Genomic DNA, 27,375 nt, shown 5'->3' with positions numbered 1-27,375 from the left:
ATCTAGCTTGTACGGGCGCTCATCACCTGGCAACACTGAACATCACTGACCCACCCGGTATTTGGTTTTTGTTTCAACTCTAATACAATGTTTCAACTCTAATACAAATAATTTTGTATTAAATGAAATACACAGGCTTGGGTTCTTTATTGGGTTCAAAAAATTTATATTTATTAAAAATGTAACATTGATACATAATATTTTCTTTATTAAATAAATTAATTATTATTACAATAGAATTGCCAATAACATTTTTTTACTTCAAATTAAAAAAAATAACAAATTTATTATTAAAAAATACTTGTTTAATCAACTAACATAAAAATACCAACTATTTAATTTCGTTTATGCTCGTGGTTACTTGAAGATATTAATAACAGAGGCAAAGAGAAAATGTCTTCGGAAACTTGTTATGGCGCGCAATTTTAAGCAATATTACGATCATGGTTATCGAAGTTAAATAGTTTTCGCTTTAAATTTTCGTTTTTTGAAATGGTATAAGGTGAGAGTAACATTGTGGGGATGACTTTGTGTGATGATTTAAGTTCGGGAAGACGAATATTAAGTATATTGTTGTTTGGATATGGCTCAAATCTATTGCTCCATATAGGATCGATCCAAAACGGTATTTTCTGTTGGTTAAGAAAGCAACATAGGTGACAAATCTAATAAAAATTATAATGTCCCAGTCGAGTCTTACCTCTGGTGGTGCCGTATTAAGATTCTGTGACTCATTTAAGGATTTAATCGATTCGTAAAGTTCTCCAGTATCAATTTCCGAATGATGACCCAGAGGGTGAGCTTGAAGTTGATTTTGAATTGGTTGCTTGTAGAGGCTAGCTTGCCGCCGATGCCAAAGTTTTGACGATGACCGCTCATCTAACGCTGCGTCAGCCATAATAGCAGTGCTTGACGTAATATTGGTCAAGTCACCAGCTCCTAAACTAGCGTTTAGATCACCAGATGAGTTAAAGGAACTGTTAAAAAGCTTAAGAGACGAGTCATGCATCGATTTCTCCTTGTTAAACCAGTTACTGTACAAACTATAGTTGCTACGACAGGATTCAAGGCTACTCAGCAATGATGAGTTGGTACTCGGTGGTGAACTTTTATTTGGCGCTAGCATTAATCCTCCAGACTCCTGGTAAGTTTGCAAGTTGTTCACCTCTGCCTTAAATGACAAGTTGGAGACAAACCCAGGGGCGAAATCACTACCTAACGCACGTATTTTCAGTGGGGGTGGCGCCTGACTGTAAGTACTGAAGTTACGTTGCTGGGTTCTAGGTTTCGCATATGTCATCTTTTCCGAACCAAACAAATTCGGGTGGTTACTCTGACGGACTGGCAAGGGGAAAAACGTTAAAATTACTTCGATTTTTAATATAATAAGTGGTCATAAATAATAGCTGACTGATTTTTATATGCCATCTGTGTACAAATATTACCCAAGGACACTTTCGCGGTTACACTCTTGAGAAATATTACTTATTATTTTAATCTTCTGTTGAGTGTTATCAGTTTAACTAATTTCATGAATTCGAAAAAACTGAAAACAGCATCAAGTTTTAGCGCTTCCTTCAAAACAGACGGAAAAAAATGCAAAAGCGGTCAACTGTTATTTGCGATCAGTGATTATGATGGATTCTTCAATACTACTTACGCTCACAGTTGTTATTTAAAGTCACATCGCTTCTTTCTTGTGTTGGACCATTGTTAATCGTAAAGATGTCATCATAAGCGGCAATAATTGAGTATAGGTTAGGAAACCCGAACTCAAATGTGGTGGTGAGGCCACATTCTAAAGCGCTCCTTATCTCATACACGTACATATTGGGACGCTGTTCAAGCAAACGCACAATGTTCATTAAGAACTTCATAAAATTGGTAAGCCGCACAGATTGTATCTCAGTATCGGGGTCGTTGTAGATCTAGAAAGAATATTATAAGCAATATATGTAGATATATTTATCTAGTGCATTACTTACTTCAATCAAATGTCGCATAGCTAAAAGAGCTGATTCGGTGAGCTGTACTTTGTGCTTAGCGTTGAAGTCGCTTAATAAAGTTTTGACGGAACACGGTCTGATAGAACCGGACATTACTACCAAGGCAGTAGATTGTTCCGCATTCTCATTTTTAAGAAGAAGTTTGCATACCCGGTAGCATATAAGACGAAAGTCGAGATTGTTATTGTGACAAATGAGCCAAGTGTCGTGGTCTTTTTGCTTCACCTCAACGTAGGGTAACATCTCAACTGCCTTGATCATGTTAGATGATACCCCAAGGGTCTGAGGCTGAATTTGATAGCCGAACTTTTTTTTGTGCAGCTTCAGCACTTGATCTAATTTCATGCAGTTTGTAGTATTACCTGTTGAGTTGCGTATTAGCGTTTCGCATTGCTCCGCAAAGACACGTCTGGCTATAGTTGGCGAGAGCACTATTTTTTTGTCCTCGTCATTGGTTGTCTCCATGTCTATCAAACCCGTTATGGCATCCAGAAGATCAGCTAATTTTAGAAAGCCGTAGTCACTGAGTCGACATTGGTAGCCAAAATGGTAGTGATAAGACCGTACGAACTTTTGAAAAAGAATAGTATACTGAAGAGCGTTTTGAAAAAGTTCCACCATTTCTCCGGCAAAGACAAAGGTTTTTTCCAATTCACTGCTTGTTTGTTTACGTTTTGGCATCGATATAAGCTTATCTTTGCCATTATGTACAGGGCTTAAGACGATGATATTTGAATTGACGAGACTGTCTAATATATCAACAATGTCGCAAACGCCATAATCTGTAACGTCAAAATTACGACTTTGTGTTTGACTAAAAATAACAGGTAGCTGAGAAAGTAACAGCGAATTGTTACCACTAGCACGCAAAACACGAAACAGATCTGAGGTGAATCTACGTATCTGAGTTCGGTGGGTCAGCGTGATTTGACGATATTCTCCATCACCCATAATTTGTACGATAGATGATAAAGCCTCGAACAACTCGATTAGCTTGGTGTACCCGTAATCAGCCACTCGACATTGCTTTCCGAAATGGTTGTGGTATGCCGGAATAAAACGATTAAACTTAATGGTGGATTTGGGTGACATCTTAACCAGCTCAATAACTTCACGAGAGATTTGAAATAATGGATCTGCAGCCGAGTTTTTAAAGAAGCAGCTTCGATCACTAACACTCAGATTGCTATTATTTTTATTATGAATGCAGTTAATTGATTCCATTGACGATGACGGTTTCAATTCTTTGTTCAGTTCGAACCAGCCTAAAATTTTAATGCCGAAGGTGTTCACTTGAATCTGAATACCCTGGACACAGCATATCAAGTGTTCCAGGTTAATGCCTCTATCATTCGCCACTATCGGCACTTTAAGTTGACCTTCAATGCAATGAATTAGGGTAGCCACTGGAATATCTCCAGGGTGCATCTTCAACAACGGATAAATTAATTGTTGGATCTCGGAAATTTTCATGCACACATTGGGCAAAGGCTCAAGGTCTTGCTCGGCCCATCCTTTATGCTGCTCCCTTTTAAAATGTACCGTACAATAGGGAACGCTGTGTTGCAGCCCTTCCATTAGAGGAGAACTTTCCAAAGTATTTACTAGGTCTGGCTGTAAACTAATAAACTTTTCCTCCTTGTTGTCTGAATTAATAGTACAGATATCCTGCATTTTGTACAAATCCAGAACACTGATTGAGGTTTTAAAGCGCGACTGAAAAAGTTCTCGAAACTTATACATTGGCAATGTATAGTACGGAACATCCTTAAAAAAATTATAAATCCATTTAGTTAATTTAAAATAAATTTAAATATTTAATTTATGGAGTAAAGTTATTTTAATTTTACCTTTAGTAGTCCAGCAACCTGGCAACGAAGTGTATTGACCTCAGTTGTGGAAGAATCGCGCGTATAGCTGACCAACATACGCTTGTGTCCAATCTTTTTGCGGTGCAAATTCGAGACAACTTGCTTGGCAAACTATATAAAAAATACAACTTTAACTATTACTTAAAAGTGGTAAATGTGGAGAATTTTCTCACATAAAGATCAGGAACAGTTACTTTAGCATAAGAGCTACCTTCCAAAACAAGCGACACTACCGGAGTGATCGGATTCAGCTGATTCATGAGGAAGCTACGCAAACTGGAGTCGTCCAGCGAATAATCCAGGTTGGTGATCTGCAAAGTCACAGCGTCGTCGACATCAGATCCGTTGTGGAAGTTGCGTCCTTCGTTATCGTTACAGACTGTGCCACCCAGCACTCCGTTGCCCACGACGGTGGTGACAACACTAGAGCAAGGCATAACCACACTGGTGACTAAAGGAGGATTCTCGAGACTTTTAACTGAATTGATAGTGGAAGCCGAGCTAAAAAATTGTGTACTATGGGCGATTGGGGAAATTGCAGAGGGCATGGTTTGCTTTAAATTTAAATTTCCATGCTGTTGGTGGATTGTTGCATAGTGATAAATATAGGAAGACATTTTCTGTTGTTGTGATTGTTGGTGTTCAGAAAGATGGCTGCTCAGTGACGGATCAACACCATTGCGGTTAACATTGTAGGGCATATAACGGGTTCGACGACAGCAGGAAGAACTACTGCTAATATCATGTATGGTACCGATCGCTGGTGTGTTAGGTGGGAGCCCACTGGTGCCACTATTGAACCGCTGTTCGATGCCGGTCAATTTGTTGTAATCAACAACCATAGAGCCGCTTGACAACGAAGTGGGAGGAGGCTGTTGATAAAGTTGCGGGTGGACAGCTGGAGCTCTGTGCATGTAAAGTGCAGTTGCAACTTTTCCAATTCTATCGGATGGCCAGCTTTAAAATAAGTAAAATTAGTAAAGTTTTAAATAGCATATTGATAATTAAACAATAAAAAAATAAAAATAAAAAATTAAACAATAACCAAAAAAAGCCTTCATTGCGAAGTTATTATACCATTCTAGTCTGTAATTTTGTTAAATTGGAAATCGACCTTAGAAATCTTACTGGATGTAATTTATTCGGTTTTACAAGCTTCTTATTCAAAATGATTTTAATAAAATTATTATTTTACTATATGTTAAGATAAGTTACAAGCGATAAAAAATCGAAAATAATTCAATTTTGATTATTTTTTTTCTATTTTTAAATTTCTTTGTTCATATAATCAGGCCAAAGTAATAAATGCAATAATAAAACTAGAGTGGGGTAGGACAGAAATACCCCGTGCTCAAGGTTATTGTATTAAATTAAAAGACAAATGCGTTTTTAACTGGCTTTAAAATTTTTGCTGTTTTTCTATTTTATGTATCTTAGCCACCGATATTTCATATTTGTCGCTTATAAAAGTGCGTTTTATGGAAATATTTTCTGCCATAACACATTTTTTTAAATAAAAAAAAAATTAATGGTATTTTATTTAAAAACAATAAATCAAAATGAAAAACTTATTTTATTATTCACGGTATTCAAGCTAAACAATAGTAATAGTAAAACAAAATACTACGGGGACAATATAGCTTTTTAAATTATTATTATTCAATATCACTGTGTACACTGTATACCGTCTTGATCGGCCTATCAGACGAATGGTTGGTGTCCTCATACTGGTTGACTCTACACTCACGTCAAAATTATTAACTTTCGAGGAATGGAACGATGATGAATTCCTTTGTATGCAGCTATATGGCAATGGTAGTTCCACTTTTTTTACAGTGACTACTTAGTAGTTCAACATCCTTGGGGTTATGTGGTCGTCAAAGAATTCCACAAATACTTTTTGAACTCTGCTCTTTATATTACCTCTATTTTACTATCTATTTACAACGCAGACTTCGAATGCAATAGCGTCCAACAAATTTGGTATAGCTATAGCTGTACTTTGATATCTGAATTTAATTGGTCCGATCTTTATATTTGCATTGACATGACAATGCTATATAATGACTCATAAACATAAAATCTAGGCTGGGACTAAATTTAAATTGTTCCCAATTCGGCCTTTGCCCTAATGTAAATGCTACGTCAAACTTTACTCAGAACCCTAAACTGTTTTTTAATTTTGTTAAAAATAAACGTAAGCCTACAACACATTCTTTCCTGCTTAATTTAAAATACGATCGTAAATAATGATCAGATATTTACAGCACGTTTGCAATCTGTAATTCATCCACGTCAACATAGATTTATTAAGCGAATATCAACAAGGGCTTTTATAATAACTGTCAGGCATATTTCCCTTATAAAGATTTTAAAAAACTATTTGATTTGTTAGGAAACTCTATAAAATCGAGTTTCCGGTTCATTTTAGGTGGATCTTATTGACAGAGCGCAAAAGGTCTGTCAAAATGTTTGTTCTTGGCTTACTTCTGGCGTCCAGTGCTGCTAGTTTAGCAGTTTGGTTATTATTTCTTGCAACTTTTAAAAAAATTTGACAAAACTGTGAATTTTTATTTGATATATTCCGGCGTCCGGCAAGGAAGCTATTATTGTTTACATTATTTATAAATAACCTTCCCAAAGTCCTGACTAACTCCAGAGTACTTGTACACACTGATGACGTAAAGCTTTGCGAACAATAGAAGGACGTCGCCTGACTTGTTGAGTCAGCTCAATTTCCACGTACTAAGTAGAAATACTAGATTTTATATACCTTTAGTTTTGCAACACTGTAGAACCTCCTTTGAGTTGCATTAACCTTTCAGAGTATTATGGGCAAATTATAATGATTTGTACACATTAATCCCCCCCAACGGTGATTATCTTCCAAAACTTAAAACTAAAGTTCTAACCCACTTGGTACACATTCAGGAAAGCAATCTGGCAGCATGCCTGAAGTTAGTGTTGCCCTTTCAAAATTCGTATCCCGTCCGATTCCTTGCGTCATGTTTGAAAAACAAAAAAAAATCTCATGATTTTCGCTTAGAGAACTCTGAAACAAAGTAGGCAATGAAAATTCTATTTGCCTAGCCTAAGATAAACATATGACCCAGTCCTAAAAGGATTTGATCAAACTCGGCACTAGTCCACCTTATGAAGGAGGAAGATATGCTGCACCGATCAATAACTCTGCTGGGGTGGTCAGCTCAGAGGCACTCGAAACCTGTTAAGATAATGACTCCGCAATTAACATAATGCCAATGTTATGCTGTAGGGCAAATATAAGCAGCTCATTCACATTCGGTGCCAAGCTGTGGGCGTTACATAATCCAATGCGGAGGTTATTGGTGATGCGCTCTATAACTGGGAACTGTAAGAGAAGATCCTCCCTGAACCTGATGCACATTAACACTGTGAGGGATAACTGAGCGACTACCCTTTGAAGCTCTTGCATCATTTGAAAAATACTCAACAAGTCAGGAGAGGACCCAGAAGAAGCAACAGGAGTAAAGGAATGAGCACGAACTCTAGATCTCATTATCTTGCTATTGCCGGGAAGGTTAGAGAAGGTTAGTTAGTTGCATTCCGTTTAAAACAAACAGCCAAGGCCGTGATAAATTGATTTCGATTACAGGAACTTAGTTGTTCTGGACCAGAAAGGTTGATCCCAGAGCGATGACTGTTCAGTCCAATTCATATTCCGCGTGATTACCAATGCAGTTTACACAAACAAGGTCAGTAGGGTGCTCAAGTGAATAATGTCCACAAACAGGCCCTTTTAAAAAATCTTTTTTTTTTTTGTGGGGTCAAAGTCGAAACACCTGAAACACTGCCTTAGAGACCTGTTTTTCACTCTCATTCGTCCAACTCTAGAGACCTTTAAAACGTCCTTGATGTTGAGGAGCTAGGTTTAGAAACTATACATTCTGGTTGGGCTAGACAATAGTAATACCATCGGAGTTAACCAGAAGAGAAAGCCTTGCTTTCGCATTATACTCATTGACAATCATATCAACAGATGGAGGTTTCTAGATTATCTACCACTATACGAAACGTTTTATCCTAGTGCAAGCAAATATGGGTATACTGGACATGATTAGCGCTTAAAAGCTTTAGTATATGGCGGTGGTCGTCAGAATTCTTTCAGTAAATGCGGAAATCCCCAGTAGGAGACAGTTGAAATTCATAATAAAATACAATAGGAGGGGATAGGAAGGCCTCCAAGGTCAAGGAGGGGAAACTCCGTAGTCTATTGATGTTTATTCCGCTCCATCACTAGATCATTCTGGAACGCAGTTCTTTGATAAAAAACTTTATGTCTGACCCCACCGTATATTTTACAAAAAATTTTTGGACTTCAGATATTTTTAGTGTAACGAAACAGCCAGTGATATATAATAGTACACTAATAAAACTTTAGAGAAGGATCAAATATGTTGTTTATAAATAATGCGGTTTTTCTTAAATATTAAAAATACAGTAAGAATAATTGAGACCACTGAAATTAAAATTTAAAAATAGCGCGTCGAAGTCGCACCTATTAATCCTATCTCCATTTCGCGATTTGAGTTACCATTCATTAACTATTCTTATTTCCAGTATTAATTCTTGGTCAGACTCTGAAATAGTCCTACATTGGATCCATTATCTCCACGGATTTGGTACACATATGTATGCAATCACACTGCTGAGGTTTTAGAGGCTTGTACAGAAAACTGCTGGCAAGATATTTGAAGTGGCGATAGTCCTGTAGGGTGTGCAACTTAAGGAACACTTCAAAAGGACCTCGCTTCTCTCAATTCTATGCTTGGATAACGCACCGTACGAATTAATAGTGGCCAAATTTTTATTATCAGTTTAGCAAAGCAATGAAAATGACGTTGACAACGACGAATAACAAACGGATGTACTTTAACAAAAATATTAGTTTGAAATAAACTAAAACTAATATTTTTGTTAAAGTATATCAACGTCATTTTCTTTTATTCGCACTCTGTGAGAAGATGATTACGATACACCCGCCCCGGTGGAGCCAAAGACTGAATGTTTCGGGTGCTACCCAAAATTAATAGTCAGCTATAGGATTTGGCAATTTTTCTGTGCGCGTTCATGAAGACACAGTAGCTTACCAGTGTACAGCATTGGAGAATAAGCAGAAGCCCTGGATGGTGACGCCGGAGCAACTGATCCGTATCTAATGAGAAAACGAGAGTATCACACCGTTTACCACGAGGGTGAGCAACCTGGCGGCGTTTCTGCAGGTACCGTTCAGGTACCTAAATCGAACGTTGCTCCGTTCAACGTTAAGTTCGGTGCTGAGGTATTTACCTTTCGGGATATATTTTTTTTTAAACGACGTCCGACGACAACAAAAATAGAAAATCCCCGCAATTATTTTACGTTTTGCTTTTCAAACTACGTAGAATTCCTCTAAATGAAAATTAAAAAATATCTAAGAGTTGAAACCTATTAATATGAACTTAATATTATATTTTCAAGAGTTAGTGTATTTTTTATGTACTCTAATTTTGTTATCTTATTTAACTAGAGTTATTAATTCATTTAAATTTTGTTGGTCAATCTTTAACAGAAACAAAAATTGTTTAAAGAAAATTCATTGAATTAATAAATTAATAAAATAAAATAAGATAAAGTTTGCCTCGTGCGGGATTTAAGCTCGCGCTAGCCTGTTTGGAAGGCGGATGTTCTAACCCCTGAGCCACGCGCCTCGCGGCGGCAAAGACAAATATCAAGCGAGCAAAAAAACTAAATGTCCTAAAGGGGTTTGTGTCCCTCTCCCACGCGATATGCAAATGAGTGTGTATCATCGATGCAATTTTAGTTGTCTACGTGGCGCGATGGGTAAGCGGACTGTTAAACATTAAGGCAAAGGTTCAATCCCCAGTTGGTTATATAATATTCTAAAAAAGTTTGTAAGTATGGTTGAAAATGATTTACTACAATTAACAATTTAAATGTAACAAATGAACTCAAAAACAGCTTGTAAAAAAGTCCAAGCTTTTTTTTTTGCAATCGAAATTTTCTTCTGAATTTTATCCATACCGCTTATGATGAATGTGATCATGAGTCGAGCAGCGACGGCTGCACCATGAATTACCCCACTGAGGGCTCAGGTTAAATTTTATCGTGAGTCGAGCAGCGACGTCGGCATCATGAATCACCGGCCACACATGAATAAAAGCGAATGAGAACTTTACATAAACGGTGGGTCCTACCAAACGGGTTCGCATGAAAGGCATTATGAATTTGGTTAAAAAGTCCGACTGGGCTATTATATCTGAATATTTTCTGTGGAATTCGTCACACTTTTGTAATAAAGTTGCTTCATCAACATGCATAACATAAAAATGTTGGTCTTAGAAAATCGAGTATACCCTGCAGTACCTGTCATCAACAATTCATCAACAGTCAAGGGGGTGCTGTTAAGTTTTCATCGATGACAGGCCATACAAATGTTGATTTATTTAACATGGGCATGTCCTAGGCTGGCATCAATAAAAATTCATCAACAATAAATCGATGATTCATCAATAAATTCATCAACAACTCATCATCAATTCATCGATGTTTCATTAACAAATTTCTCAACGATTACCGCCGTAACTGTATCGTGGGCAGAGCGTCGTAGTAGAAGTCGCGGTCGGTAGAGGGTCGATTCGGTAGAAGTCGCAGTCGGCAGATCGTCGCCTCGGTAGAAGTCGCAGTCGGCGCGTTGATGACAGAGGCCTATTGATGACACGCGGTACTGCAAGGTATGACAGACTGCACATATACCAAGAAAACGTCTATCTAATTGAGATATTACTGTGTCTAGAACATTATTAAAAATCTCAATTTCAAATATTTATTCATCACATTGATGAATAATAAAACACACATATCACTATACGTCAAAATGACCACACTGCCAAGCTACGGAAATAATTTAGGAAATTCCCTAGGTATAACTTTCGAATTTCTCTCAACTGAGTTGTCATGATTATTGCATTTATTGTTTTCAACTGTACTTGTCGGCTATAAATCGCTCCATGCGAATAATATTTTTCCCCTTAAATTTCCCCTCCATTTTTGGCTAAAGAAATATATACAATACATTACTTCCCTTGCTGAATCCCAGCTGTTTAGTTTCTCGATCCGGTAACGCTTTACATTTTTATTTTGCAACATATGTCTTATGTTAGTATCAGCCCGAGCAAAAGCCAAGAAAAATGTTCTCCTTCTTTTTGCTACCTTTTTTTTATATAAAGTTTCGTCGGTTGCAGAATATTTATCTTATCTTAATACCAAGCTTTTAATAAATGTTTTGTTGCACCGGACAAATTAGCAGGGCCATTTTGTTTTTAAAATATTATAAAAAAAACCTGAGCAACATATTTTATTTTTTTCACGCAAATTTAACGGACAATTTACGTCAAATATTAAGAAAACTAATTTTTGCAAATATTAACGTTTCAGGAGCTGCCCTGCTAACTTTTTTTTATAAACTTAGCAGGACATCACCAAAATAGGTAAAAAATCGACAATTTTGGTTTCTTTCACGAATAATTAACGGAAAATTATTATTATTATTGTAATAAAAAAATTGATTTTCCATAGTTGCCCTGCTAACTTCATGCGCATATCGTATTGTGCTTTCTAGCCGTTCCTCAGGATAGTCTTCTAGAGCAGCCAGTTGCAGTTACGGAAGTGAAGCTGGCGATGACAGTCGCAAAAGGTGGCAAGACACGGACCCTAAGTATCCTGGAGGAGGCTAAGCGATTGGACCGATTGGAATCATAAATACTACGAAAAGAAGCAAGTCCAGAGGACCCAGGTAGGCCTGGTACCTGCCTAAAAGCCCCTACTAGCGGAGCTCTTCTACTTCCGAGAAGGAGCAGTTGATGTTTATGTAGACATCAAAGATATTTGTCATAAGGTATTGATCCAGCCATAGAACAGATGCGAGCAGAGATTGCTTTAGTAAAACGGAGACGATCATCGGGACTAGACATATGCGAGATGCAGGGGATTACGTACGGAGAGACGTGTTCGCCATGGTCGGTGATTTATGTGAAGACGCACGACTCCGCCAGTGGTCCTAGTCTTCAAGGAGTATTACTACTAAGACGGCAACTCAGCAGATGAGTTCTATAGACGGATTTTAAGACTGTGCTGCACTGGACAAGCAGCACACACCAGAGGAAAAAACAGTTCAGCCATGGGTCATTGAATCCACGGAAACGTCTCAATAGAGATGTATTCCGTCTGTCAAAAACATGACACACGACGCGACGAGGGCGCACATTGAACATTGGTTCGCGGTGGCTAAGCGGTCTTCCATTCTTACGAGGACCGGACGAGAGTTGGCCGAGAACAAGAGAAGGAAGGTGAGGAGGAAGAGGAGATGAAAGGTAAGTCTTCCCGGGCAAACTTTATGTTATGGATGTTCAGATTTAACGACGATTCCTGGGACTACGTAGCGATGAAAAGCATGATGCGTATGCCGAGGACAACCAAGGCAAGGTCGCCAGCGGCAGCCGACTGTGTGAAAGAAGGACGCGACCAACGCAACTCGTCGTGGATCCCCTGCCAGTGGAGTGGCTGATGGCCATTTAAGTATACCCTCCTAAAATTTTTTTGCCCCACAATTTTCCTTCGGATTCTAGTAAAATCGCAAGAAACATAAGGAGCAGAAACGGGAAGAATCGATTGAGAGGCCAATCATGTCGACTCCACGTATAGACTGTGTGCCATACGAGTAGTGAGCGCTTTCCGAACGATCTCGGACGACGCAGTGCTGGTGTAAGCCGGCCTTGATCCACTGCGGGAGCTGGTCCGCATGAAATGTGGATCTGAAAGCGATGGGTACATGAGTTGTACATGAAATGCTGATTCGGTTTTTAAAGCGATGGGCACATGAGTTGTACCCATCGCTTTCAAATCCGATGGTCGACATTCTCTGCCAAGCGGACAAAGCTCCCTTCCAGGTAGTCGTCGGGGATTGAAAGTGTTACAAGAAGAAGCAACCGAACTCGTTTAGACAGCCTCAAGCTAAGCGTAATCGCTCATATGATGTAAGTGAGTGCGCTCCGAAGAGAAGAAAAAGTTCAGTAAGTTTCCCGCCTTGGATATCTAAAGAAGATCCAACAACCAAGTCAAGAATTACAGATTGATTAGCCTGATCTCATTCAACAACATAAACGTATCCTCCATCCTGACCTCCAATAAGATAGGAGATAAGAAAAACAAATGTACCTATATTTACAATACAAAGATAATTTGCACTGTTTATAATTATGACAATAAAGTAACTAGGAGTGACAAAGTGGAAAAAGCTGTATTAAAAACAAGAAATCATCGAAAGGGTAAACAAAAGTGAACTCATCATTCTTCTCTTGCAGAAGCAGTTTAAAGACCCATATTAAGGACTACTCACATTATTCATTTTGTTAAAGAACAAGATAAGGAGACAAAAGAATATCTACCAAACAGAGGTCTGTAAGATCCTGAATGCAAAAAACTTTTGGACTACATAACTCGTATAACAACCGAACTTCATTTCGGCAATACATATACTAAAAAACGGGCCATAATCTCTGGGGAGTGGAACAGTCTTTTCACCTCCCAGAATCAATGAAAGTGTTTAAGGCAGATGTTATCGCAATACAGAAAGCAATCGAACTCTCATTCAATTCAAACCGCCGGAATACCAAGGTAAGGATCTCTGGTATTAGAAATAACTACTTTTAAACTACTGGCCAGTGCAAAAATTTACTAAATAGACCACCAGAATTCAACCGACTATAAATGACTTGGGTTACCGGTTCAGCAACATCCTCAAACACCTGTGGTTTCACTGCCAAAAACTCAACCAACTTAGAACGGGTCACTACGGAGTACAAAAGCTCGGAGAGGTGAAAGACAGTCAGTGAATCCCAAAACAGCTGACTGACACGGGCTGGTACTGATGGGGAAATGCTGACTACGACCTAACAAGTTTGTAGATCAAAACGGAACACGTTACCGGGATGGTAAACCTACCCACATTCCTAAAATTTTGAGTTATGTGGTTGTAAGAGTCTATGGCGGAGGTTATATCAATGTTTGCGAGAAATATTTAGTAGTTAGCAACAGAGGATACATTTAAAGTGTTTTCTAGAATTGTGCATTCCATTTTTTTTTTACCTTGTGTTCTCGAGCTCATTTGTCTGTGTTATGTAAAAATTCTAAAAAATAAAATTTTGGATATTTTTTAGAAGGTGAGTGGCAAAAATACTATATTGAGTGCGCGGCCTTCTAAGGCTTCGAGATTTTTATAATCGATTTTTAAGTTTGCTGTGCAGTTTAAGTATGAGAATTTAGTTCTGCCTGATTTTTTTGGTGTACTAGTAGAATTCGGTTCGGAATTCAAAGAGCTGGCACAATAAAAGTGTTGCGATGGTGTGAGAAGTGTTTGACTTTTGTGGAGCAGGTGGGCGTGTCGGTATACGTAGTCCCTCGAAAAGCGGGCGTCTGGTGTTGTTTTGGTGTTTCTGACAGAAGCGGCTGTTGTTATAAAGTATTTCGCATAAATTTCGTAAGTAAGTAAGTTTGGTGAATTTGTCACTAACTTCATTGAACTTCACCAGTATTACCCTCACGAGGAGTTGCGATCCATATGATGTCTTTGCTGTTATTCTCGAGAGTTCTGTGGATTGCAAAGCAGATATATATATCTTATAAACATTTTTGGGGATCTTTTTGATGAGACTATTAAAATCTTGGCTTTTAAACTGTGATCAAGGAGTCTAGAAAATCAAGTGCGACTTGTTAATAAGGTTTTTTTTACACTCAGCTCGTTGTACCTATTCCCCCCGTCAGGCAACCATGGCAACGTATATATATATATATCTATATATATAAAAATGCTCTATTCGTGTCTACATCCTTCATAGACTTGAAAAGTTCTGAACCGTTTAGCCCAACTTTTTACACAACATGCGTTGAGGTTCCAGCTCGGTTATTGTCTACTTTTGATGTTGATAGCTTATCTGCGGTGGCGAATATATCAATTTTTTTAGCGTTTCCCCGTGCCCCTACTGCTGCGCCCTCAACAGGCAGCCAGCTGAATCAAAGCATTTCCTGTAAAACATTCAAAACATATTGAAAGAAGAAATTGGAGATTACAATTTTATTTTTTTGTTCAGGTTCAGTAAGAAACGAAGTCATGCCACCCAAGAAGTCGAGTTTGGGTCGTCGTACTCGCAATACAGAAGCAAACACACGTAAGATTACGAATATGACTGACGAAGAACGGGCCTGCATCCGAGAGACTGAGCGGCTGAAAGCAATGCAGATGCACAACGAGGAATTAGCAGAAAGACGAGCATATAATCCAACTATTGATTACAGCTCGAATCGCAATGTCGTTATTGGCCGGATGCATCAGGTCTGCATATACTGTCAGGCTCCTTCGATTGAATTAGACGAAACTTCGGTCCGAGGAATATATCCATTTGCGGAATGCTGTGATGAATGACCGTAATACAACCAACGTTGGAAAGCTCACGATTTTGCCATCCTCATACATAGGTAGTCCACGCCACATGCATGAATATGCTCAAGATGCCGTGGCATAAGTTCGTTGCTACGGCCGTCCAGATTCATTCATCACCTTCACATGCAATCCAGCTTGAGACGAGATAGTGCAGCTGTTATTTCCTGTACAATCGTCTAGGGATAGGCATGACATCACAGCCCGTGTTTTCAGACAAAAGCTCAAGTCACTGATGGATTTCATTGTGAAACATGGAGTTTTTGGATCTGTGCGGTGCTGGATGTATTCAGTAGAATGGCAGAAGAGAGGATTGCCGCATGCGCACATACTGATTTGGCTGTATGATCAAATTACTTTAGACGAAATCGACGATGTTATATGCGCTGAGATTCCACGGGCCGAGGTTGATACGGATTTGCATGAAGTTGTCATCAAGAACATGATCCATGGCCCTTGTGGTACCCTCAACCCATGTTCACCATGAATGGAAGACGGGAAGTGTTCCAAGCGATATCCTTGAGCATTTACAGCCAACACCGTAACAGGGGACGATGGATATCCTCTGTATAGGAGACGGTCAACTGAAGATGGAGGGACTTCGGCAACTTTAAACATGAGAATTGGTGATATTGAGGTAGACAATCGTGGTGGTTCCATACTCACCACTATTGTCAAAATCAACATCAAATCACATCAACGTAGAATATTGCAATTCCGTGAAATCGATTAAATATAACTGCAAGTACGTGAATAAAGGCAGCGATATGGCAGTTTTTGGTGTTCAGGCAGAAAATCGTGACAACAATGCAGTACGAGTTGTCGATGAAATCTCTCAATACCAGGCTGGAAGATACATAAGCAGCAACGAGGCTGCATGGAGAATTTTTTCGTTCCCAATTCATGAACGCTATCCAGCTGTAGTTCACTTGGCAGTAATTTTGGAGAATGGTCAACGTGTCTATTTCACAGAACTAAATGTGCAAGAAAGAGTCCTGAATCCGCGACAACTCTGACTGCCTTCTTCACCTTATGCCAGGAAGATGCATTTGCCATAACCTTGATGTATTCAGAAGTGCCCTCTTAACCACAATATGCCACAGAGAAACGTGGCAGGGTACAGCTAGTATATATATTTATCTTTAAATTTCAGTCTTGGCCGAGTAACTATACCACGGTTCAAGCTCAAAGATTACTTTTATCATAAGGACAGGGTCCGTCACCACAAAAAAAGTATTAAAGTGCAGTGCCGGGTTAATTTGTGTTAGAACTAAGACCGCTTAATTTTCACTTTACAAACAGACACAGTTAGATCGACTCGGTTTTTTGATGCTGAACAAGAATATTTATACTTTATATGGTCCAAAATGACTCCTTGACTGCCTTGAAAACTTCTGATTCAAATGCTTATACCCTGGAAGGGTATAATAAAAGTATACCTACAGGGTTGGTTTTATTAAATATTGTGATTGTTATTATCTTTTTTTTTCTACAAAGAATAAATATTTTTCCGACTATGGAGTCAAAAATTTGGCGTCAGAGGTTTTCGCAATTGCTTGAAAACTCTGTCTGACTTATGACGACCGTAGCGGTTACTGTTTGCGCCTTAAGTTCAAGTCAAGCGCTAAGTTTGTTATTTTAAATTCGGAGCAGATGTTTAGACCAGTATTATACCATGACTTCTAACTGGAGCGATTTAAAATTTAACTGTTATATGCCTTTTAACATATTTCTATGTTTAGATCATTATTTTAAGCCTATGGGAGTGATATGTCCGCTTAAGAACACTCTTGAAGAGCATGCCATTGAAAAACGAATGTTTTTTAATTAAATACACAAAGTTTGGGTACCGGGATCCGTCGAAAGTCAATCATACTAAACTGTAGCTTTCTTTAGGATTAAATATTGTATAGAACTTAATACATTTAAAAGGAACATAAAAGCATGATCTATAATTACCCTGCAGTACCAGTCATCAGTAATTCATCAACGTTTCATCAACAGTCAAGGCGGTGTTGTTGATGATTCATCGATGAATGGCCATACAAACTGTTGATGGATTTAACATGGGCATGTCCTAGGCTGTCATTAACCACAATTCAGAGTCGTAGGGATGGGGGACCCCCCGACCCCGACCCAGCAAATGCTGTATCAACTGGACAGCTCCTAAAATCCCCAGGACCTAAATGTCTAATTGTCTCCAGATGTGACCCCGGCCTTGACCTCAACAACGTCAACCCTTTCCTCATTAAAAAACAAATTGATTTTGCCTGTGGTGGAGAAATTGAAGAATGCAAGAAACTCCGCAACGGATCATTGCTCATTAAAACAAAAACAAATGTACAAGCGTTGAAACTCATGCAGCTCAAAACTACACAGCTCTCTTAACTGCACCAAAGGTGTAATATACTCCAACGACTTAAGAGGAATTGAGGAGAACATCATAATACAAGAACTAGCGGCACAACAAGTAACTGACATACGGAAGATATTAAAACGAGACAACGGCTCTCTTAAAGAGACTGGACTCATTATTATCACCTTTAACACACACAACCTTCCCGACTACATCATGATTGGCTACCAGAGAACAGCGGTCAGGACCTATATCCCTCTGCCGCTAAGATGTAACAATTGCTATAAATTCGGCCACCTTAGCAAATTCTGCAATAACAACAAAATTTGTTACAACTGCGGATCACTGCAACACCTAGACCCATCTACAAACGAAAAATGCACAAGACCCCAGAAATGCATCAATTGTAACGAAGAGCAAAAACAAACAAGCCCACACAACTCCTCTAGCAGAAAATGCCCAGTATTCCTCACGCAACAAGAGCTTCAAGCCATTAAAAAGACACACAAATGCGACAACAAAACAGCCCACGCAATCCTCAAGGCCCGCACCTCAGATAACACACCGCACTCCTACTCATCTGTCATCAAGAACCAAAATTCCCAGCAAAGCCGGAACGCAGATGGACCTCAACAACTCAAAGGACCCGGACCCAACAACCTCGAAATAACCAGATCACCACCTATATCATACGCCGACATCTACCCCAGCTCCAGTAACAACTTTACCAATAAAATTACACCCTCCACAACCACTAAATCCACAAACAAATCCATAAAAATCCTACCCCTAAACACACTTAAAAGATTACTTGCTTCCATGAAAAAAGATGCTAAAAAACCTAAACCAAACACCAAAAATAACTCTGACGCATCTAGCGACTCAGGGGAAATGGACACATTTTAATCAAAAACAAATCAAACAACTAACCAAAACATGTTAAATAATATACCATGGAATATCAAAGGCTACAGAAACAACTACCCAGAATTACAAATCCTCATTAAGCACCACCACCCCGAAATCATAGCACTCCAAGAAACCCACCAACTCCCCATAAACTTCTCCCTATACTGCAGTGACAGTACCAACGCTTTCGGAGGAGCAGCACTATTGGTGCATAACTCCATCTCACACTCCAATAAAACCCTCAGCCCAGACTTTGAAGCCACTTGCGTTACAATTAATTCAAAAAGGAAAATAGATCTCATATGCACATACATTTCCCCCACCCAACAATTCAACATTAAAAACTTAGAGAATGTTCTAACCCCTACATCCTCCTCTACTATCGTACTAGGGGATTTTAACAGCTGGCATCCTTATTGGGCTCCCCTAGATCCAACTCCAGAGGCAATACAATAGCTAAATTCCTAGACAGATCCGACTACACATTACTAAATGACAAATCTCCAACCCACTATTCGACACACAACACATTTACACACATCGACCTTTCTCTCGCCACAGCCAATATCGCCCCAGAGATCTATTGGAAGGTCCTCAATGATCTACACGGTAGTGACCACTTTCCTATTCTAATTTCAATGTTCCCTACACATTCATCCCCGAACCTCACATCCAAACCCTCCTTCAATCTGAAAAATGCCAATTGGGACCTCTTTAGTACTCATATTTCCAATCAGTCCACTCATAATCAACCTAGTAGTAACACAAACAAGGAAGCAGCTACTCTTAAAAAAATCCTAATCCAATCTGCCCACCTATCCATACCCCAGAACACCACATACTCCCTCCCACACACTGGTCCCTGGTGGAACAAAACTCTAGCTCTACAGAAAAAAAATAGAAACCTCAAATGGCGAACTTTTAAAAACAACATCAGCACTGAAAATATAATCGAATACAAAAAAGCTAATGCCATCTTCAGAAAATCCATTAGGGAAGCCAAAAAATCCTCCATGTTAAAATTCACATCTGCAATCCACCCAAACTCCGACCCAACAAAAATGTGGGCGAACATTAAACGACTCTGTGGAATATACCCTTCCAAACACATGCATAGCATTCACAACCCCTCCACTCAAATAACTTCTGTAGATCCAACCGAAATAGGCAACACACTCGGAGACCTATGGTCAAAAGAGGCAAAGGACTCCAACTTCCCTACCGAATTCCGCACCATCAAAATTCTCCTTACACCACCCTGTCCCTACCCCTTATACCCAACAGCCCTCGAAATTGAAAAAAACCAGAGCTCGCAAATAACTGTCGACCGATTTTTTTCTTGCGCTCTCGTTGCGAGCACAACCGAAAAAGTCCATACTCTCTCGCTCTCGCTCTGAGCAAGAGACTCTTGCTGTATTCTTTTATGTTTTCTGTTGAACGTTTTTCGTTGAGCTCTTTGTGTGTCGCTCTTTCAATGAGCATTGCCAAAAGAGCGAAACGAGAAACGGTCGCACAATGAGAGTCAGCAAAAGACCGATTGACCGAAAAACTCAACGCAAACGGTCTTTGCATTTACTCACACACACTCATTCCACGATCGCAATACAGACGCCTAACGACTTGCTTGCCTATGCGTGTGAGTGTATACCAATACATATGCAAAAGACCTTTTGCTTCACTGAACACGACAAAACGGTCTTGGAACAACCAGAACAAAACAGAATTAAAAAAAACGGTTTCGCTCTGAGCGAGAGCGAGCTCATTTAAGCACCCTTATTTCGGTTGCTCTCTGAGTTTTTTCGTAAAGTGTCAGGAAAAGACACTTATTTGCAGACAACGAGAAACGGTCGACAGTTATTTGCGAGCTCTGAAAAAAACATTACACTTCTTGAACTTAACGCAGCCATAAACTCTTTAAAAGGACACACACCTGGCCTAGACCGCATTTCTTATCCTATGATTAAAAATGCACCCATCTCCTATAAGCTTCGAATCGTCCACCACTTCAACAACATCCTAGACTCCCACATCCCCCAATCCTATACAATCAGCCTCGTACTACCCATCCTCAAGCCCAATAAACCCCAAACCAACCCCAACTCCTACCGCCCCATCTCACTCAACCCTTGCATGGCCAAGGTTCTCGACAAAATCCTAGCGAAAAGGTTATGGTGGTTTGTTTTAACAAACAAACTCATTCATAACAACCAATTCGGCTTCAAAAGAGGCAAATCTGTTCTAGATAGTCTACTTTACGTAGATCATCTAGCAACCAGATCCTTGTCACTAAAAAAACACTTAACTATACTTTCTCTCGACTTCGCTAAAGCTTTCGATAAAATTGGCATCCACACCCTTATCCGCCAGTTGGAGGAATGGAAACTAGGCCCCGCATAATAAAATACGTCCACAACTTTATGTCTAACCGGAAAATGATAATAAAAAACGGCACATGCCTCTCCCATAGCTTCCCTCTCGATAACGGCATCCCTCAAGGTTCCTCTATCTCAGTCATCCTTTTCCTAATTTCCTATAATTCCCTTACCAATATTATCTCCCTTTCAAAACATCATCTTATCATCCAACACAACCGGAACAGAAACCCCCAAAACTATCTTACAACCCTATTTCAGCAAATCCGTGAATGGTGTTCTTCCTCTGGATCATCCCTCTCTCTTGGGAAATGTCAAGTCCTACACATATGCTGTAAAAGAAACTGCACAGCAAAAATAGTCACTGGCTCAATCAACATTCCGACTCTACAATAATCCTTGGCCTGACAATCAACAACCGGTACAACTGGCATTCTCACATAAACAACCTAACAACATCCTTCTCCCGTCCCCTTAACATCATTAAGCACCTCTCCTCAAGAAAATACAATTGCAACACCGCCTCCCTCATCCAAATCACAAACTCCTTCCTCATATAAGGGCAGCACTTGGTGCCTTCAGAACAACACCAACAAATAATTTGCTGACTGAATTAAAAATAAGCCCTATTCTAATCAGACAAAAATACCACACTGGCAAACTAGCAACTAAACTGATCCACTCGCATGACTCCCCAATTGGCAAATTCCTCAAACCAACAATAAAATAATACAGGTACCCCAGCACAATTGATACAATAATAGACTCCTGCAAAACCCTATCCCTCCATCTCTCCCCTGCTAAAAACTACCCATCCAAAAAATACAACCCAGAAATAATCATAAAAGCCACAAACACATCCCTATCCCACTACAACAAAAACACCACACCCCCTATAACCTTCCACCAACTTTTCCACTCTATAAAAAACTCCCTCCCCAACCATCAATTCCTCTACACTGACGGCTCAAAGACTAACGACATTGTTAGCTTTAGCATAACAAATGACCACAACACCATTAAAATCGGACTCCAACCCCAATACTCCTCTGTCCTCACAAGCGAAGCTATAGCAATTCTTGAAGCGGTCCAAATCTGCAGCAAAAACTCTGGGAAATTCGCTATATGCTCTGATTCCCTATCTTCCTTAAGAGCCATAACCAACTCCAACAACCACTCATACTACCCCAGCGCAATCAGAAACATAATAACCAAACTCTTCCCCAAAATTATGCTTATCTGGATCCCAAGCCACGTAGGCATAAAAGGGAATGAGAGAGCGGACAGAACAGCCAAGGAAGCTTACAATTATCCACTCATTCTTACCCAAAACTTCAACTCCAAAGATATCACACAACACCTCAAAAATTACTACAGTCACATAGAAAAAGATCTGCAAAACCAATGCAACCATTGGTACAAACATATTGCACTCAACACCCCTTCAAACTACTCCCTCAAAACCACAAACCTTAGCAGACAACAACAAATAATAATTAATAGACTACGGCTAGGCCACACACAAATCACAAACGCCCACTATATTAATAGAACAATACAAAACACTTGCCCTTTATGCAATAATGCCACAATAGATATAAAACACATATTAATCGACTGCACTGCACTTTCCCAACATAGAACCTCATCCTTCTCCCACGAAAACCCAACCCAACTCCTCGCAAACCCAACAACAGAAAACTCAATGAAAATCCTCTCCTTTCTCCACAAAGCCAACCTCACTCACAAAATCTAGCCTTTAAGTCCTTTGTATAATACTAAAATCTGTATATATTTAATCGAGCGGTAGGCCACAGCAGCCAATGCTCAATATCCTATGTCAGCCTTTAGTTTACAACCAACCGCTAGCTTTATATAAATAAATAAATAAATCAATACAGTCTATACCTTTTATATTAACAGTTGTACAGTTACAGTTTAACACACACAGCTTGGAATTTTCCTCTACATTTAACGATAGTTTCTATGTCAGTTTTTTGATAAAGTCTCGAGAGACTCGATTGTCACAAAATTAACACCGAAAATCTAGAATCTGAATCTCACATTTGAAGAAAACTAAAAATTTAAAAAAAACAAGAAAGGAAGCTAACTTCGGCACGCCGAAGTTTATATACCCTTGCAGATAGAACTTCTATGAATAGGAATCCATACAATATAAATTATATATATTTTTGTTAAAAAACAATGAAGTAATACCTGCTTTCATTTCATTCACCTATACATATTATATTTGCAGTTTTACATTCACAGATTTGCATTTTTTCTCTACATCAAACGATCGTTTGTATGGCACCTATATGATATAGTCGTCCGATTTTCATGAAATTTGACACAAAATGTAAGACTAATATAAAATGGCAATACCTCAAATTTGATGAAAATCAGCTGAAAACTGAAAAAGTTATAAATTTAATTGTATTAATTTCTCGATCGTTCCTATGGGAGCTATATGATTTAGTAGTCTGATTTTCAGAAAATTGTATGCAAAATTGTAGAGTATAGTTATATGGCTATATCTCAAATTTGATCCAATTCTATTGAAAACTGAAAATGTTACAATTTTTTTTGTAAAAATTTTCCGATCATTCCTATGGCAGCTATATGATATAGTCGTCCGATCCGGCCCGTTCCGACATATATACGAGTGAGAGTATATAGAAGGCTAACTACAAAGTTTCATTCAGATAGCTTCAAAACTGAGAGACTAGTTTGCGTAGAAACGGACAGACGGACAGACGGACAGAAGGACAGACGGACAGACGGACAGACGGACAGACGGACATGGCTAGATCGATTCGGCTGTTGATCCTGATCAAGAATATATATACTTTATATAGTCGGAGGTGCCTCCTTCACTGCGTTGCAAACTTCTGACTGAAATTATAATACCCTGCAAGGGTATACAAATCTGTTGAAAACTGAAAAAGTTTTAATTTTTAATTGTATTCATTTCTCGATTGTTAGATGATATAGTAGTCCGATTTTCATAGAATTTTACATAAAATTGCAAAGTAATATGAAATGTCTATATTTAATTGTAATAATTTCGCGATCGTTCCTATGAGAGATATAGGATATAGTAGTGCGATTGTAGAGTAATATGAAATGGTCTCGATCGTTTTACACAAAACTGTAGAATATTATAAAATGGCAACATCTTAAGATTTTATCATTTTGAATGGTATTAATTTAATTGAATGCTGAAAAAGTTCCATTTTTAATTTTATTAATTTCTGGATCGTTCCTATGGGTATGATATATAAAATACATACATAAAATTTTACACAAAAATGTAAAGTAATATAAAATGGCTATATCTCAAATTTGATCACATTCTGTTGAAAACTGAAAATCTTATAATTTTTGTAGTAAATATTATCCGATCATTCCTATGGCAGCTATATGATATAGTCGTCCGATCTGGCCCGTTCCGACATATATACGATTGAGAGACTAGTTTGCGTAGAAACGGACAGACGGACATGGCTAGATCGACTCGGCTGTTGATCCTGATCAAGTATATACTTTATATGGTCGGAGGTGCCTCCTTCACTGCGTTGCAAACTTCTGACCGATATTATAATACCCTGCAAGGGTATAATAACAATTAATATTTTGTCGGTAGTCCTTTCTGTTTAATCACGTCAAGACGTCTGGGGATAGAATGCACAACTTCTGATGAAATATTCAGCCACTCCTTCGATAATGCCAATTTGACCTTTCGGATCACCACGTTGCATTCCCGGGGACTTGAAGCCTTGGGACTCGCAGATTTAGGTGCGGTCTCCAAGCTTTCGGCTTCCTAGTACCGTTGCACGATGATCCTAATGGAAAATCGTCTTAGTTTCATAATTTGGACTATTTCGCCATACGATTTGCCTTCATTGTGCGGATTAAGGACATTCTTTCTATGAGCTACGTTGGTTTCTTTTCGCTTATTCTCCATTTTCTACAAATTTAGGCAAATGGCAGAATAACTGTAAATTTTTTTTAGAAATTTTGTGAGGTCTTGTGCTTATACCCTTAAGTATAAAATAAATCAAGTAGAAATAATAGTCGTGCCAAGACTTTTGTGTCACGAAATATAGTCCTTTTCTTTTAAAGTTTCTATAATTGTAAATATATGAAACAAAATATATAAAAAATATGGTAATTTTATACATAATTATTTAATTAACTGTATTAAAACAATGTATTCAATAAAATAATGTATACGCCTGGAAATATCACTTAAAGTTAAGGTTTAGACCCGTGCCAACAGTTTAGTGCGTCACTGTATATATGTATGTAAAAGACTAACTGCAAAGTTTCATTCAGTTACATAGCTTAGAAACTGAGAGACAGGACGTGGCTTAATCGACTCGGCTTTTGTTGCTGATCAAGAATATATTTATGTATATATGTACCTAATAGGGTCGGAAATGTTTCCTTTACTGCGTTGCAAAGTTTTGACTAAAATTATAATACTCTGCAAGGGTATAATCAAATTACCAGACTGATGTATTTAGTTTACGCATGTATGTATGTATGTTCATACATAAGTAACACAATTGAGTTTAGGGTAGACCTTGTTAAAATTTTTGTTAAAAATCATAGCCCAAAACCGAATACTAAAGGCTATAATTTAATAAATTGTGAACTAATTCTGGGATTTTTCAACATACATATGTATGTACATACATATATAGATACGCATGTATGTATGTATGTACATATGTAATCTGTATATCTATATTAATTACATACCTATATAAACGTTCTCCCATGTTGTATAAATAACGTCAGAATCTCTTCTGTTCAATAACGGCATCTATTAAGTTAGTATTGTAATATTGTATTCTGATATTCTGGCAGAAGCAAGTAATATTTTGTGCATCAAGTTTGTCGCTATCTATAAAGAAAATTACATACATATAGTTTGTATTTACATATGTTTTATATAAATATACTACATACGAATGAATTGAATATGAATTTATATATGTTAGACACTAATTGTTATGATTACGACTGTACATGAAAACTTGATACAAACTCAAAATTTACATATGTATGTACATATGTACATGTATGGGCAATTCTCAGGTGGTCGAATGCGACATTCGTAGGCATTCAAACTAAAACAACATGTGCCAAGACTTTATTTTAATTCAAAAAAATTTTAAACGTATAGCTCTTGGCTAGCTCTATAATTGGTGCTAAGATCTTATTTTGAACCCTTGTTCGATTTCAAGATATTCACTAGCATGTACTGCATTCACACGCGACAAAAACAGAAGTTACATTAGCAAGAAACCAGTTTAAGCTCTGATTTAAGCGAAACGTGATAAAAATTTTTATTACAATAAATTTTAATGAATTATGCTATGAATTATCTTAATAATGTTTTATGTTTGATTATAAAATATTAAGTATTGATTTTTTAAATTCAATTTTAGTCCCGGTCGCACGCGACATTTTAGAAAGCGATAATTCAAACTAAAACTGTACGAACATTAGTGATCGCATACATACATATGTATGTACATATGTTATGTCCTTTTGCTCATTATATTGACTCTTTGCATTCTCTGTGTGATATTAGAAAGCAAAAGTAAAAGCAAAATGCTTTTGTTTAAGAGATTGGCATCAAAAGAAAATATGCTATTTTTATGGCTTTTTTTATAAATTGCGTTTGCGCGTGTTTGACATCGATTTTTTATATATATTGTAGAAAATATAAAAAAAAACGTTTAGCCTTGATCAATATGATCAATTTTTTATGAAACAATGCTAAAAAAAATCGTTTTTAAGCAATTTTAAGTTTTTGGCCGGGGTGGATCTTTCTTGAGAATTGCCCCTATACATACATCGAAATTATTGTGTAACTAAATAACGGTAATAATTAAAACACAAAATCGTTTAAATACAAAATAAATATGTATGTACATAAATACATATGTATGTATGTATGTTGAAGTTATTCCTTACCGTCACTGAGTTTCAGTAACTACATACACACACATATGTTCTATTCACCCTAGCTAATGTACCGGATGAATTGCGGTTATAAACAAGCAAATTTAATAGAATATTGAAATTATTAAGGATAGAACAAATAATAACGAAGGAACAAATATAAATAAAACAAATTCTCAAGAACGCGTATGCTTGCGAAGAATTACTTATGTATTTAAGAAAGGAAGTTGGCAGGTATTAATGCGTGCAATTATCCGTCTCGATCTGTAAACGTCACCAAATAATCTAAATTCAGTCTCCAAAGACAATCAAAATTAAGCTCTGTGATCAGTCCGGTCAACTGAAGGGA

At 38.0% G+C, this 27,375-nt stretch overlaps 1 protein-coding gene across 4 annotated transcripts; it reads right to left on the bottom strand.

Moving 5' to 3' along the window:
* Positions 1 to 145: 145 nt before the first annotated feature.
* Marf1 (meiosis regulator and mRNA stability factor 1-like protein) lies at positions 146 to 27,375 on the bottom strand. Of its 4 annotated transcripts, XM_086836561.1 has the most exons (10): positions 27,039 to 27,374; positions 25,815 to 25,959; positions 14,488 to 14,564; positions 14,063 to 14,422; positions 4,051 to 4,834; positions 3,857 to 3,988; positions 1,986 to 3,773; positions 1,661 to 1,928; positions 701 to 1,341; positions 146 to 632 (listed from the first exon to the last, which is right to left on the bottom strand). In XM_086836561.1, the coding sequence occupies exons 5-10, from the start codon at positions 4,789 to 4,791 to the stop codon at positions 426 to 428; spliced, it is 3,777 nt and encodes a 1,258-aa protein (XP_086692687.1). In that variant the 5' UTR covers positions 4,792 to 4,834; positions 14,063 to 14,422; positions 14,488 to 14,564; positions 25,815 to 25,959; positions 27,039 to 27,374; the 3' UTR covers positions 146 to 425. The 4 variants fall into 4 exon arrangements, with proteins under 4 accessions (XP_086692687.1, XP_020814267.1, XP_020814268.1 ...); XM_020958608.2 differs by lacking the exons at positions 14,063 to 14,422; positions 14,488 to 14,564 and having other exon boundaries at positions 27,039 to 27,375; XM_020958609.2 differs by lacking the exons at positions 14,063 to 14,422; positions 14,488 to 14,564 and having other exon boundaries at positions 27,233 to 27,375.

Source organism: Drosophila serrata, unplaced genomic scaffold (genome assembly GCF_035046125.1).
Source record: "Drosophila serrata isolate PLE 108 unplaced genomic scaffold, ASM3504612v1 contig_280, whole genome shotgun sequence".
Lineage (NCBI taxonomy): Eukaryota > Metazoa > Arthropoda > Insecta > Diptera > Drosophilidae > Drosophila > Drosophila serrata.
The sequence above is the reverse complement of the archived record's forward strand: the minus strand, read 5'-3'. Positions and strand labels throughout refer to the sequence as shown.

Coding starts and splice junctions, on each gene's coding strand:
- Marf1 (XM_020958608.2), bottom strand. CDS start 25,834: ATGGGAGAACGTTTATATAG. Junction 1,342..1,660: donor TTTAAATAACAACTGTGAGC/GTAAGTAGTATT, acceptor TCCCCTTGCCAG/TCCGTCAGAGTAACCACCCG. Junction 633..700: donor TTAATACGGCACCACCAGAG/GTAAGACTCGAC, acceptor CTTAACCAACAG/AAAATACCGTTTTGGATCGA.